The sequence below is a fragment of the Paralichthys olivaceus genome, chromosome 8, assembly GCF_024713975.1.
Source record: "Paralichthys olivaceus isolate ysfri-2021 chromosome 8, ASM2471397v2, whole genome shotgun sequence".
Lineage (NCBI taxonomy): Eukaryota > Metazoa > Chordata > Actinopteri > Pleuronectiformes > Paralichthyidae > Paralichthys > Paralichthys olivaceus.
This window is the reverse complement of record NC_091100.1, coordinates 18,908,832-18,923,980: the sequence shown is the minus strand read 5'-3', so window position 1 is coordinate 18,923,980 and position 15,149 is coordinate 18,908,832. Positions and strand designations below refer to the sequence as shown.

Here is a 15,149-nt window from a genome sequence, read left to right as displayed (position 1 = left end):
AATGTCCCATATTTCAGTAAAGCTGTTTGGCTGTGAGGCTGTTATACTTGGTCTAATAATAAATAAGTTGTTATGCTTATGTAAAGGTTTATTAGAGATTTGGTTTATTGTGAAGACATGCTTGGTGTGAGTGTTTGTGTAGGAGAGGCTCAGCGAGAGAGAAACAGAAGGAACAGACTTAAGACTGACCAGGTGTCCTGTGTGTGAGTAAGCCAACATCAACAGCAGTAATGCCAGGGCGACTCCCAGCAGTTCCCAGACCGAGCGCCGCAGAGCTCGGCCAAACACGGCCCACTCTCTGAGAAACCGCAACTGGTGAGAAGCCTGCAGGATGACACAGAGAGGGAGGGACGGAAAAAAAGAACAAAGTACAATCATTGATAAGTTATTTTGTTTTGATACTGAATAATACTCAGTAAAACACATATTAGGACTTGTAGCTGTTATGGTAACATTACGATCTTAACAAATCTTTCATTCAGCAAATACTGTCGTCAAAAGACTAAACTCCCACACACACGCCCACGAGGAGCAATTTTTGCTTCAGTGTCCTGTTGGAAAGGAGGAGCCAAACCACCAATCCAACAATTCATGACAGCACCGCCTGAGCTATCACTATTGTAATCACCACTCACCACAGTATATAATATTAATCATTTGATTTGAATCAGTAATGTCTAAAGAGACAAATACATTTGCTGAATTAATATATCTGGAAACACACCTCTAAAACTTGTAGTATTTTAAGAATACTATAATACTTTCCAACTATCTTACCACAGTCAGTGGATCTCATTCTCAAGCCCAACAGTTCTGTAAATGTTCACTTCATAGTTACCTCTGCCAATGAGGTTATATTTCTGCCTGCTTTGGTTTGTTTTGCTAGTTAGCAGGATTATGCAAATGACTCCAGAATGGATCACCACAAAACTTGGTGGATGGATGCGATATGGGTCAGGGAGGAAACAATTACATTTTGGTGTGGATCTGGATCAGGGGGCAGATCCAGGAATCTTTGGCAAAGGCCTTTTTCAACATTTTTGTGGATTTCTCTGAGAACAATTCATGGATCTTGAGGGAAAAAAGGGGACTGATATTTATGTGTGTTTACAATTTGGTGTAGATCCAAACAGAAATGGAGGTGGAAGCATGTGCTTTACTGAGTGCATATCTAGTTTTTTTTTTAAATATAGATTTCAAAGGTTAAATAAGTTTGTTAGAAATTTTTTTATTGTAAATGTAAATATTTGTTGGGGACTATTTTCAGCAGCAAATCAAAAAACACTTGATGCAGCAGTATTCTAAATAAAGTACACAGATGATACTTACTCACTGGATTTATTCACAATAACAAAAAAAAAAAAAAAAAAAAACTGATGTTCTTTTAAGTCATTTTTACTAACAGAACTGAGCTGAGACTACTAAATAACACCACAGTTATAATAATCAAACATATTAAATGTTTTCTACATTACATGTTAATAATCAGCCCACTCTCCCTCCCTCTTACCTTGAGCACCAGTATGAACAACAGCAACGCAGACATGACTGTGTACATCTGACTCTGCTTGGCCAGCGGGTAGAAATCTGTGAAGGCGTCCCGCGGGTGCTTCATATACAACGTCCACTGCTTCTTGGCCATGGTGCAGCGGCTGAGGTGCAGCCCGCACACAGACGCTGCCAGAGTCAGTTTACAGATGCCCAGGATTCTCCAGGCAGACAGCAGGTACCTGTAGCCCTCTCTGAGGAAGCCCATGATCCCCCGCACCAAGAAGTACAACACCAGGGCAAGGAGAATGATCTAGAGAGCAAGGAATCCACAAGTTTCACTGCAGATGTGTTGCGTCACCAACGATGCCAAAGACAAGGATCCAACAAGGATGCAGTGGAAGCTTTGAGGTCAATCGGCAAGTGGGTCAAACCACAGCTCAAAATCGCAGCCAGATCATTTTTATAATTTTATTGTTTTTATTTCATCATATCAGACTGTCACAGAGATGCATTGGTACTGATCCTGTCATGGCAACAGCATCCAATAGAAAAACTTCCTCTTTAGCAAAGTAAAAACGATGTTCTTTTTGTTGCTGCAATTTTTTTTGTATAAAGCTTAATTGCAGAACTTTTATTTTGAAAAGGTTTGAACTTGTGTCTGAAGACTGCCAATTCCTTAACAGAACTCTGAACTTGCTGTCATGCAACAGTTGAGTAAATCGTTCATACTTAAATATAAACCACACATGTGAACAGTAATGAAGCAAAATGTTTCCTTTTATGAAAAACGTCTTTGCAGATAAACCAGGTAGGTTGAACACAAAGTTTTCTAACTTCACTCTGCACCATAGACTGCTCTGCACACAATGTCCATTATACAAACAATAAAAAGTGACTGTATATTTATTATGACAGGGGATGCGAGTGGTTACCATGAGAAGGAGTTGTAGGTCCAGGCCTGTGATTGGCCACAGAGTGATGACATGAAGGTCAAGACTGGACTGGGCACGCTCCGACACTGGAAACTCAAAAAGGAAGGAGAAGACGGCGAGGAGGTTTGTGTTGATGTTGTAGAGTGAGAACTCCACAAACACAGCACGAGTCCTGCGGACAAACAAATAAAACACAAAACACGCTCAGATCAGGAGTCACTTCCTGTTTTGAAACATACTTTGGGATTTTATTTATTTGATCTAACCTGGATGTTTCCATCACAGGAAGTTTTATCAAAGACTTTCACCACCCGTTTTTTATCTACTCTGAGTTGCTCCCAGCGGAATATCTGCGACCTAACACCACATGTGGTTTAAACAGGATTAAAGGTTTGTTTATGCCATCACTTATTCTCAGAACACTTGTTGAAACTGGGCCCACATTCTCAGCACATCCTTTCCCCGATTGTTTTCTATGTTATATTCAAATGTTTGATGTTTCAGAAATTTTCATGTGCAACTTTTTAATGACTGCAGGCTGCAGGCAAATTTCACCACGGGGACATTAAAGCCTTGAGCGTGCATGGTTCTGTTTTGTTCCAATTTTGTAATTGTGCACACATGCACATTGAGCCCTATTTCTACTCCCTTATCCCTGGCCCCTAGATTATAAAACAACCTGGTCAATGAAGTCAAAGAGTTTTAACATCATGCTTTTAGTAGTTTCTTTGCTTTTTTTTGCAGATAATACACATTTATAAATCTGACTTTGCATTAGGATCTGGTCTTATACTGTAACTCTGACTGTTTTAAAACCTTTTCTTGTATTTCTAGCCCTGTTTACTACCTGTAGTTGAGCCAGTGCTGCTGCTTCAGCTGCTGTAAGGAGGAAGAAGCCTCCATTAGGCTTCGGTTCAGCTGGTGCACCATGTCGCCGCTGTTATACGCCCTCACTTGACCCAAACGCCACACCCTAGAAAGATGAGTGGGAGCAAACGCAGTGTAGAACATGACACGTCAAAAGGGAACAGATGTTAAACATACAACTGAATCTGGCTGAATCTTAAGTGAACATCTGTTTTGTAACGGCCAGATTTTCAATCTTATTCTTACCAGTTTGCATCTTGACCACCGAAATCCTGAGCGTCTTTATTTGGAGAAGGGAACCAGCCCCAAACACTGTCTCCTGCACTGGCACCATCTGTAACTGGGAAAAAAAAACAGCTTTAAAAAGATCAAACTGAGATGGTCTCATCTCACTAAGCTGATCAGGGAAGTGCATTCAAACATGAAAGACAATAAGTTAATTAAACAGGTGAACAGAAATTATAAAATTAAACAGATGAACAGAAATGATGAAAATAACACCCACTAGAGGACCTGTGATGCTACACATGAAAAACTAAATGCAGTTACCTTCACACGTCTGGCGAGTTTCTCTCAAATCAATAAAGCTTCAGTGACCACGGTTAAATCTCACCTTGTGTGTCGCGGGTTTGTCTCAGCCTCAGGGTGCCGAGTAACACACTTCCCGTGTCTCTCAGGAGGGCAGAGTCATCCAGTAACCGTGGCAACAGGGACTCATTCAGCCACATTAGAACATTGTCTCGGCTAAAAGACACATAACACGTTGCTTTGTCAAACGTACTGAAGATTAAGAAGAAATTCTGAAAGGTCACAGAAAAATGAGACGGAATTCTCACAGGAACCAGGGAAAGGTCAAACATTTTTTGAGAATAAAAAATTCAAAATTTTAATTGAAACAGGACAGTTTCTTATCAGGTCAAGTTCAGAATCTGTTTGATCGTGTGTGTACCTGCTGATGTTGTGATACTCAGGTGTGTGTAGCACTTGCTGCAGCTGATTGCGCAGTCTGAGGCCGTGTGTGTCTTTGGCAGCGTCGGAGTAGTTGAGGAGTAAAACAACCAACAGGAAAAACATATAAACCAGGAAATTCTGAAAATGAGAACCAAAAATGTTGTGATGAAACAAGACATAGATTTAAAAATCTACAAGATCATATAAGTATAAAACCAGTATACAGTATCTACTGACTCACCTTCAGCATGGTGTGCAGCATGTGGACCTTGCGGGCCTGGTGCCGAGCTTGGGACAGAGCGAAGCCCTGCGGTGGTCTCACCCTGGGGACCCGCTGGACCACTCTCTCCACACGGGGGAACTCCACCAGCACATCCTGGTCCTCTGGACGCAGGCGCCGCACAAACACAGCATAGTAAACTGCCTCACACAAGACCTGTGGACAGAGAGCACAGCAGCAATGGAGCAGTGAGATTTGGAAATCTATATCAAAACTTGAGAGGTTGTTCAATGTACTCAGATTATCATGGATTATGTGATTTATATTGATCAACTGAAATGAAAATAGAAAACTGAGATACAACGTGTCAACATGACAACAACCGGATGGGAATTCAATGAAAAGAAATATTGGGTGTGTGTATGAAATCACAGCTTTCCAGGAAAAAGAGAAACAGCTGCCTGAAGTCACCGTGTTTTGAATCCCTCTCATGTGTTGCAAGGGGACAAAAGTGGCAGATAATATTTTCTCTAAATATTTTCCCTGTCTCAATTGATTTCTTTTGGCCAATTAATGGCAGCACAACTTGCTGTAAATATAACAACCTATTAAGTTTGTATGTACGTTGCAGCGTTACTGTAATTCATTTTTGGCATTCCAGTGTGCACTCTTTCTTTAGCTCAGTTTTTGGGCTCCACCACCTCTACAATATGTAACCTGACACCAGGGGTCTCTCAAATTAAACAATAACAACAGACATACTTTGATGATGTCGTGAAGCAGTGTGGGATCATGGGAGTTGTCTTTGCCACTATTGCCATTGAAAATCTACGCAAATCACGTTTATGGATGAGGTAACGTAACTAAGTTTTATTCACGTTACAAAAATGGCAACCAATAATCCTGATCCATTAAAAGTGACCAGTACAAACAGTGGAAGAATAGAACAGACTTACTAACTGGCTAGAAGTTATAGCAGAGACGGACCGGTCACTGGTAAAGCAGATATGACTCGACTAAAGGTTGACCATATTAAACATCCTGTCATTTGGAAAATAATTGTGCTTTTCACCGAGTTTGAACATAGTGGGAAAAGTTTTGAATAATTTAATTATTAATGTACAAGTTAAGTGAATATACAACATGTCTAGTTGTTTAGAGACTTTGTAATGACTAATTGTTACATGTAGCATATTATATACATGGTGATATGATTATTTTTTTAATATGAATTAAAAAACAACAAACAACCTGATTTAAATACAGAAAATAGTGTGGATATGTGAGTTAAAAGAGGATTACACAATATAAATGTGTGTGTGTATGTGTCTACCTTGATTGGCTCCAGCAGCAGACATGAGCACAGGAAACTGGCAAAACAAGAGATGAGCCACATCATGGCCACACTCTGACTGAACCCGCGGCCCGCCCAGATCGAGATGCTATTGGCCAGAGCGATCCCCGCCCAGCTGCCCCACAGGGTGGCACGTCCACACCAGGGAGGGAACCGCCTGGGACGACACACGTCTGTCACAACTAGAGAGGGGAGAGAAACGATCGTAGTGAGTGAGCTAAACAAAAACGTTTTGTGGAGACCAGTGAGGAAATGAAGATCCCAGAGATGAGGCAAAGAGGAATGATCGAAGGAATTGAAATAGAATATACATTTTGAATCCAGAGTATTATCTATTTAAATGTAAGAAGTGTTTGATACATTCGAGCATTTTAATGCTTTGAAAGTTAAAATAAGCTCTTAAACTAATATAAGATTTCCATATTAATAAGTAATGTCATAAGAACTTGGACCTCATACTGAAGCAAACATGCCTCTTTAATTGACTTTTCCTCTGACAAACAGACCAATGAGAGAATGATGAATGGACTCTGCTTCTATATCAATACATAACTATAACGGCCTGGATACACAGCTCATTACTGAATTAAGTAAGAGTCCCACTCGTTACTCCTCCTTCTTTTTAAAAGTCATCATCAAACTTTGCCCCTTTACCTAATGAGGGTTAGAAGTCTTATCTTACAAAACAGCAGTGATTTGTGTCCTTTGCCACTGTTACGTTCCTGTGAAGCCCAGAGGATGTGAAGGCAAAATATTAAAAGTCAAACCAGGCCAAAATAAATGCCATCTGACCAAAACAGCAAAGCAGAGTCTGCAGATAATGAATATATGAAATAAAATAACTTTCAGATGAACCTCTGAGTTCAGTTTGTAACAACATTTTTACAATGACTGTGCTGTTGTGATGATACTTCAGATTTCAGGACATTGGCAGCACATTTTTTTGCAATTAACAAAAAGCCACTTGCTGTTTTAATTTACTCGATAAAACAACAGTGGACCAAAGTAGCACGAATTCTAACATAACGAGGAATTAGTATTCTCTGACGTTTTCTGATAAGTTGAGACAAGAACCAACTCAATCAAAAACAATACAGCCGAGAGCCAGTATTCATCAAACTGTTCAACTTTGGTGAAAGATGAAAATAAAAACCCATTGTTTTTGGTCTTTGTTGCAAACACGACCAAAAGTTATTTATCGGAAATGTTTTTGTTAGATTTAAGGAAGAACCAGAGGTATCTTGTGTTTGGCACTTTGTGGAATAAATAAACTATGAATGCCACTAAAACATTTCTTTTATAAAAAGAAAAACTCAACTAAAAATGCAGTGGAAGTAGTAGTAGTACAATTAAGACGCAAGTAAAAAATATGTTTATGAGCTAGTTCGTAATATTTTAATATATTTAGGACTTTTTAAGGCCCAGATAATTGAATTTTAGACTCAAGACTGTTAAAGACCCAGTAGAAAACCCTGTTACTTACCTTTATTGTTTTCACTGAGCTGGCTGACTGAATTTTATCCCTGCTTCAATTTGTTTCTTTCCCTTTTTCATTATTCATTTTTTATCATAAATATGTCATATTGTAGTCAAGTTCACATTTAAATTTCTCTGGGATAAATTCATTATTAAGTAAAGACTTAAAATTTCATATGTTTTTGCAGGATAACTTCACTGAGAATATGATTTAAAAAAACGTTTAACATTTTGGAACATATGAAGTAAATCCTGTGTCTGATCAGCTGATCTCGCACCCCCCCTCCCAACACACACACACACACACACACACACACACACCTGTGTTCGAGGTGAAAGCAGTTTTCGGTGGGTCCCTTCTGACAGATTCTAGGGGAAGAGGCTCATTCAGCTTCTGGAGGAGAATCACTTCAGTCTTGTCTCCGAAAATGCTCGACCTGACACGCAGTAAAACACAATTAAACTCAGTTCGGAGTAATGCTGGTAATGTTTTGCATCTCTTGTGTCTTCCTCTGAGATCAAACTTACAGGTCGGCCATCTCACTTTCATCGGCCTGAGGAAAGAAGTTCTGTCCGTCTGCCAGGATGTGTTTGATCAGATCCTCATCTGTGAGAGAAAAGCAGCATTTCAGTTTGGACCCCATTACGTCCACTGGACACAGACAGGGTGATAATAATTAAACAAACTTACATCTATGTACTCAAACTAGAATTACCATCCTGTGGTTGTACGCCTCTGCCAACCAGTGCAGTTCTCTCTACATACATTTTTAATCAGACTGATATGAGTTCACAGTGACCTTCAATTTAGTCAATGAATCTAAAAAGTGTCTAAGTTAAAACTGGTCAAAATCTGAAGAAATTCCCTGAAGGCAGACTTGAAATATATTTGATGTACTAGAGGCTGAAACATGTTTTGTAAGGACACTGTGACCTTGACCTTTAACCTTTCGCCACCTAAATCTAATCAGTTTATGTGTGAGTCTAAGTGAAGATTTGTGCCAAGATTGAAAGGATTCTCTGAAGTTCTTCAATTAACATGTTCATGAGGTAAAAGAGTTTTGTGAGGTCACAGTGAGTTTGACTTTTGACTTTCGACCACCAAAATCCATTTAGATCATCTTTGAGTTAAAGCGAATGTTTATACTCATTTTAAAGAAATTCCTTCGAGGCGTTCTTGAGATATTATGTTCACAAGGATGAGACGGAAAGACGGACAAAAGGACAACCTGAAAACATTATTCACCTGATCTGAACAACTGCATTGAAGGCGTCTTACTTTGTTTACCTGAAGAGGTGAAGTATTTGTTGCGTTGCTCAGTCCCCTCCTCATCGTCAGGGTTAAAGGTCATGTCGACACCTAAGTGCCTGCTCCCCTGACCCCTCTTCAGCCTGGGCAGTCCTGCTCCGTGCCCCGCCCCTCCCACCACAGAGACATCACTCAACAGCTCCGGCCAATCCCTGTCCTCCGTATCCTCCTCTGCCATGGTCCAACTGTCCACACTGAAACACACAGGGAGAGATGAGCATTCTGAAGAGTTTCAAGCTAATTATCCAGTCACTTAGATTATCTCTGTTGTTTCAATAGATATAGAACAATAATGGTGTTGTAATAACAGTAGACTCAGTGCTGTATGGGACAAATAAGGCTTTTGAGTTGAGTAGTTGTTTCATTGATATTTAACATTCAAGAGAGGAAAGTTTTTCACTTTGCTCTTTCAGAGCACCCAGCTCTAAATTAAATGATCTTTTCTATTTTTAATGCTCTTTATTTTTCTGTTCTCTTTGGTCCTCGCTTGGTCTGACAGCTGGAAAAATATACTTGGCATTTGTATTCCATTCAATCATACATTATCTACAATAACTGCCATGGCAACAGAGCAGCTCACCTTTTGGTTGACGGTGTCGGCAAATCGACATTGGTTTCTTCTGAGTTGGTCTGAGAGAGAGAGAGAGAGAGAAATTACATCAAAAGGGAAAAACATCACTTTTTTTTTCTTGCTCAACGGCAGTCTTCCTTTTGTTCTTACAGAACCGCTAGAACAGAAACATGGGATTCATTTTAATTTTATATTAGTTGCATAATAAACTAAAATATACATCAAGAACTTTAACTATAATCACATCAGGCTTCATTCAATTTCAGATCCCAGACTTTACCTCGCCGTTAAAAAAGAGGAAGGAGCTTCCAGCCATAGAGTTCTCCAGGAAGTCATCGATCTCCACAGACTCCTGGTCCACTTGTGCAGGTACCTGCTCCACAGACACACACTAATGTTCACACACACACACACAGACACACACACAGACACACACACACACACACACACACACACACACACACACACAGAGATAAATGATTTAGCTTATGGCCTCTGTGAAGCAGTGACAGTGAAACCTTGATCATTGATGATCATTGATTGGTTTTTTGCAGATTAGTGTTACCTTGCTGCGGCTCATTCTGAAGAGCGTGAAGATCAGCAGGTAGAGCGGGTAGACAATCAGACAGGTCACCACTCCGGCTGCAACAGTCTCTCCATTCAACGAAGACAGCTGTGACACGGCCCGCGGGCTACAGCACAGGACAGCATTCAAATGTTGAAACAGATCAGCAGTTGTAAAGTGGTAATTTACAAAGACAAAAACACCATCAGCACACATTCCTGTACCTGTATCTCTTGTCCACCACGATGCTGAACCACAGTGTGTTGGCCAGTAGAAACAGCTGCAGTAACACAGCACAGCAAGTGGCTCTCTGTAGGCGGGTGAAGGGGCTGCGGAGAGGCCTCTCCCACAGCGACAGCCACAGGTGGCTCTCACACAGCGCCCTCTGCAGCTCACACCACATGAGACGGGGCACACGACGGAGCACAGCCTCCTCTGAAAGGAAGTGAAGGAACACAAGAGTCATCAAGAGTCAACTAGTCTTTGCACACCAAGTCCGTATAAAAAAAAATCCTTCATCCTTCATCGTGCAGAAACCTGGCACACTGAGTCTAATGTTTTATTTTCAATTCATTCCGAAGCTTTGCAGTAGGAGATGAAATGGAGTTAAGCAGTGAGGCCGATAAACATTCGGTCCATCCAATTCTGAGAACCCGCGTCAGGAACAAGGAGAATTTCATCTTCTGATCAAGGAGCTGAACAATTATCCTGATCGCTTCCAAGTCTCTTTCAGGAAGTCAGTGGTCCAGTTTGAAATGCTATCAGCACTGAGACAGGATATTAAAAAGATGAAAACCAATTTCTGTGAACTCATCGATCCAATCAGCTGCTAGCAGTATGTCGAAGGTATGGACACAGCCTTGATCAGCGCAACGGAGAACAAACCCCAAACATACATCCCAGTGAACTCAGTTTCTCTGATCCCTTTGACAGATGTGATAAACGTAGCAAATTGATCCTGTCTGGCAAACTTTAATGATGGATGAAAGTTTCTGAGTCAGTGTGCAACAGGAGATTGTATTTTTTTCTAAACGTGCAACAATTTAAGACAATGGACTTCGTGTGCAAAGATATTTACTGGCATGAATCACCAGCAGTGTTTATCCCGGATGCTTTACATGTAGTTTCTTACCTGATGCCTCCACCTCAATCTCTACTCGCCCGTCAGTTCTCTCGTTGTCGACCGACAGCCACTCCTCAACCAGGAAGTAGTAGCTGCTTCCTGTCTGCAGGTCTTTCACCAAGACGTACTGTAGCATCCACGCTGGGGACAGACCTGAGGAAGGGTCATGAAACAATGATTTGCTCAAATATCAGCTAGTTAAACCTGTTGTGATCACAGAGCTCTATTTTCTCTCTCTCTCTCTCTCTCTCTCTCTCTGTCTGTCTGTCTGTCTGTCTGTCTGTCTGTCTGTCTGTCTGTCTGTCTGTCTGTCTGTCTGTCTGTCTGTCTGTCTGTGTGTCTGTCTGTGTGTGTGTGTGTGTGTGTGTGTGTACCCTTGTTGTCATGCCAGATTCGTATTTTCCACACACTGCCCAGGCTGGTGTCTGTGGCGAGGTGGAAGATATCAAGAGTATTGCGTGAGAAGGCTCCTCTGCTGTCGAGATGACGGTGTCCACTGCGGCTCTCCCGCCCGTACAAACTGATTCCTACGTGGGCCGTGGTGCCTGAGAAAACAGAAACCTGCTCTATCAAACTTTATCAACAGTTGATTTGTTTAATTCTAAATTAATTTGCTTGTGAAAAAGTTGAGTCATTTATTTGCAGACCCCTTTATCTTATTTTTCCTGTTTGTCAATTTTTTTATTAAATAAATTTGATAAAATATGAACAGGGCATTAATCAGAAACTATGTGGATAAGTAATACACGTTTTGGGAAATTTTTCAAGCAAAAGAACAAAATATTTGATGGTGCCAGCTTCTTAAATAGGACAATATTATAGTATACTTAATATTTGTGCGTTTTGGTCTGTTGGTCAGACGTAATAAGACATTTGATTATACAACTTTGAAGATCTAGGAAATTGTGATTAACATTTTTCATTGATTTGACCTCTGCCAAAGAATTTATGTTTTCGTTAGTTTGTTAGTTAGCAGGATTACACAAAAACTACCACAAAACTTAGTGGTAGATTTTGGTATGGGAACAACATTTTCTTTTTCTTGATGAGAGAAATTTGGCATATTTAGGGGACCGAAGTTTAAGAATGTGTGTAATTTGGTGCAGATTCAAATAAAAATCCAGAACTAGTGAATTTAAAAGTGGTTTCATAAGGGGACTGTTGGGCCTTGGCAGAGGTATGTCCTCTACTGGGAGCCATTCTTTTCATTTACAGATGGAAATGTTAATCTAGATATAAAGAATTATCAGCAAATGAATCAATGATGAAATTAATCGTTTGTTGAAACTATATATATAGATGATATACATACAATCAAATACATGCTAATCTGTATAAACAACACCTCTGCTCACTTGTTATCATCCTGACAGCTGTGTAATAGTGACCCTGGCTCACCTGCCCCTCGACTCCAGCCTGTCTTCACCTGAACCTCGTATTTGAAGAGACCGTCTCGGCCACAGAGCGGAACCACACCCGCCCGGCGCAGATCCAGCTGGTCCAACTTGTGCAAGATGGCCGCTGACACGACATAGCTGATTAAACCCAACACACACACCAGCAGCACAACCAGGCTCGGTGCTCCAGAACGCTCCTGAGGAAGAAGGAAATGGTTTAAGTGTGTGTTTAATGGCGAATGTGCACAAAGAGTGAGTGTATCTCCGTGTGATACTGACTGGGATTGTAAAGCTGACGGCGTTGGTTGGTACAAACAGGCCTGCGGCGAAGGAGGTGAGGTGCCTTGTACGGCAAAAAGCTCTGCTGGCATTAGTCTCTGCCAGGGGCACCATGCCATCAGTGCGCCACTGCTTGTCACTCTCACTGAAGTACTGACACAGGGAGGCAAACACCCCAACCTCCAGATGAACACCCACAGGCCGAGAGCCGGGGCTGCAGGGCGTACTCACGTTGATGAAGTAGTCCAGTGTGGTGTCATAGAACCTGTGTAACACAGGAAAAACGTGATGCAAATGATATCCAAAATAAACAGGCCGCCAGTTTTAAGGACAGACTGTCGTCTATGTCATTTAATTAGTGTGAAAATTTAATATGAAAGGAGCGCACAGAACCCTATTCACAAGCTGAGAGGCATACTCTACGAGAACTCACATTTCTACTCCATGTGCAACTGTGGTTGAGGAGGAGCATGGACTCACCCTTCCCTACGTGCTCATCACTCATCATATTGAACTTTGAGGGGGCAGTGGCGGATGCTCCCCTCTCTCGAATGGTCACTTTAAACACTCTAGTCCCCAGCATATCTCAGATTTTCCAACCCCCTTCTGGGCAGCTTAGTCATCAAGACTATGTCGCAGATATATCATCATTGGAAAAAGAGAGGTACATTGAGCCAGTTAATTCTATAATGCCCTTAACACCAATAAAGAGTGCATAAACCAGGGGGGAGGGGTATAGTAGATCAGACCTAGGCTGGGGACTGGTGTGTTCAAACTAACCAATTGATGGAGGGGAGGGGCAGCTTGCAATGGTCGAGTTTGCAGTTGAATCTCAGCCCCGTGCTTGTGGAACTACAGTTGTGCACGTGGAGCAGAAAAGCTGGCTTGCCAGTAAGGTTGTGTGCTTGTGGATACTGTTCACTGTTATTTCTGTGCACTTGTATCATACCTTCAGGTGTGGTTTTTATGTGACAAAATTTGGACACATGATAAACACCATAATAGACCTGCCCTTAGTGCATGTTCAGTACACATCATATTAAAATACAGTGAAAGAACTAGGGCTCTTACTCTGGTGATAGGAAGAAGGTGTATTTCTTGTGGTCCAGATTTTGGCCCGTGGTCATACTGAGTGTGATACGTCTTTGGTCTGTGCAGTTGAACTCGCTCGGCCCTTCATGGGAATGAAGGTAAGCTGTGATAAATGGCTCCTCTTTGTCCTCAACTCTGTTATCCATCTCTGAGGCATCTGGAGACAGAAAAGAAAACAAGAATAAGAAAACTTATAAAACAGAAAAAAAGTTATACAATTGTGGGTTTAATGTACCATTTAACCTCATTACACCCATAATGGTAAAGCATCTATAGATAGTGCTAGTACTTCTTTCAATTTATTGTCAATATAAAAGTTAATATTGGCAAGCTAGCAAACATTCACATTGTGACTTTCTCATGCTGCAACTGAATACTGAGGGATTCATAATTATATATCACACAATGAAATTATATTAGATGTTACTTCAATCATTAAGAGAGCAGAGGTTGCATAAACAACACAGAGTGATTCTTTGTTGATCATAGCAGCTGCTTGGTTATGTGAAAACAACACAGACACTGGAATTGAGACAGAACAAAGGGAAAAGGTTGCAATTATTTACTGCTACTAAATTACAGCTTCAAAACACCTTCTGCACTCAATGTTCCCAATAACTCAACACTGTTTGCTTAAAGGTTCACTGTGTAAGATTCAGTGACATCTAGTGAAGTTGCATGTTGTGGCTGAATACCCCTCACCCCACCCTCCCCTTCCAAACATGAGAGAGAACCTCTGGCAGCCTTCAGTTGTCATCAAAACTCAAAAACTGTTTAGTTTGTTCAGTCTGGACTACTTTAATAAACATGGTGGCCACTGTAGAGAGGACCCGTTCCTGATGTAAATATGAAGTATTCAAATGTAAAAGGCTCATTCTAGGGTAAAGAAAACAACAATTCATACAATTTAGATGAAACATGAGTGAAAACATCGCTCGGATTATTTTAAATTCAATTTCTGCAAATCCCTTTCACCTAAATCTTACACACTGAACCTTTAAGCAATCAGTATGTGTGAAGTATTATATTAGATAAGTTATTATATTGTCCACATGATCCTGTAGTGTGTCCACCCCCACTGTGTGCAGTGTGAGCGTCAGGGCTCACCATCCAGAGAAGTGAAGTTGAGCTGCACAAACAGCCCAGCCTGTCTGTTCGTGTTGCCTGCGCTGACCCTGACCACGACTGAGTCACAGTGGCTGATGTTAACGGCTCCAGCGGCGGGTAGCCCACCGCCACCGGAACCCTCCATGCCCGATTCTGCACTTGTGCCATTGTTGATGGCAACAGTGATGGCGAGACTGTCGTCCAGCCCTGAGATTGGGATCTGTGTGCCGTTTTCTGTGCGAAACTCCATGGACGCCACCTCAGTGGAGACGGTGTAGTTGGCCACGTAATTGAAGGGGAAGGGGTTGGATTCCACCTAGAGAGAAAAAAAAAGAGAGATAAGAATCATCAGGGGAGAAAATGAGAGGAAAAAAAGAGGAAGGCAAAAGTCGAAACAAGTTATTTCATTCAGTGT

At 41.2% G+C, this 15,149-nt stretch overlaps 1 protein-coding gene across 3 annotated transcripts in view; it reads right to left on the bottom strand.

Moving 5' to 3' along the window:
* Positions 1 to 15,149, bottom strand: part of pkd1a (polycystic kidney disease 1a) — a 64,707-nt gene that overhangs the window by 2,977 nt on the left and 46,581 nt on the right. Inside the window, exons 33-54 of one of the 3 annotated variants that reach the window (XM_069529365.1) lie at positions 14,735 to 15,050; positions 13,607 to 13,784; positions 12,536 to 12,800; positions 12,258 to 12,453; positions 11,234 to 11,404; positions 10,869 to 11,012; positions 9,961 to 10,171; positions 9,737 to 9,863; positions 9,452 to 9,562; positions 9,181 to 9,230; positions 8,571 to 8,794; positions 7,820 to 7,898; positions 7,613 to 7,728; positions 5,795 to 5,997; positions 4,483 to 4,677; positions 4,240 to 4,379; positions 3,904 to 4,034; positions 3,537 to 3,630; positions 3,271 to 3,396; positions 2,424 to 2,595; positions 1,511 to 1,801; positions 190 to 324 (exon numbers count right to left, since the gene is read on the bottom strand). In XM_069529365.1, coding sequence (XP_069385466.1) covers positions 190 to 324; positions 1,511 to 1,801; positions 2,424 to 2,595; positions 3,271 to 3,396; positions 3,537 to 3,630; positions 3,904 to 4,034; positions 4,240 to 4,379; positions 4,483 to 4,677; positions 5,795 to 5,997; positions 7,613 to 7,728; positions 7,820 to 7,898; positions 8,571 to 8,794; positions 9,181 to 9,230; positions 9,452 to 9,562; positions 9,737 to 9,863; positions 9,961 to 10,171; positions 10,869 to 11,012; positions 11,234 to 11,404; positions 12,258 to 12,453; positions 12,536 to 12,800; positions 13,607 to 13,784; positions 14,735 to 15,050 — 3,675 coding nt within the window. The remainder of the gene's footprint in view (positions 1 to 189; positions 325 to 1,510; positions 1,802 to 2,423; positions 2,596 to 3,270; positions 3,397 to 3,536; positions 3,631 to 3,903; positions 4,035 to 4,239; positions 4,380 to 4,482; positions 4,678 to 5,794; positions 5,998 to 7,612; positions 7,729 to 7,819; positions 7,899 to 8,570; positions 8,795 to 9,180; positions 9,231 to 9,451; positions 9,563 to 9,736; positions 9,864 to 9,960; positions 10,172 to 10,868; positions 11,013 to 11,233; positions 11,405 to 12,257; positions 12,454 to 12,535; positions 12,801 to 13,606; positions 13,785 to 14,734; positions 15,051 to 15,149) is intronic. The other 2 variants (XM_020084146.2, XM_069529366.1) reach the window with 2 other exon arrangements.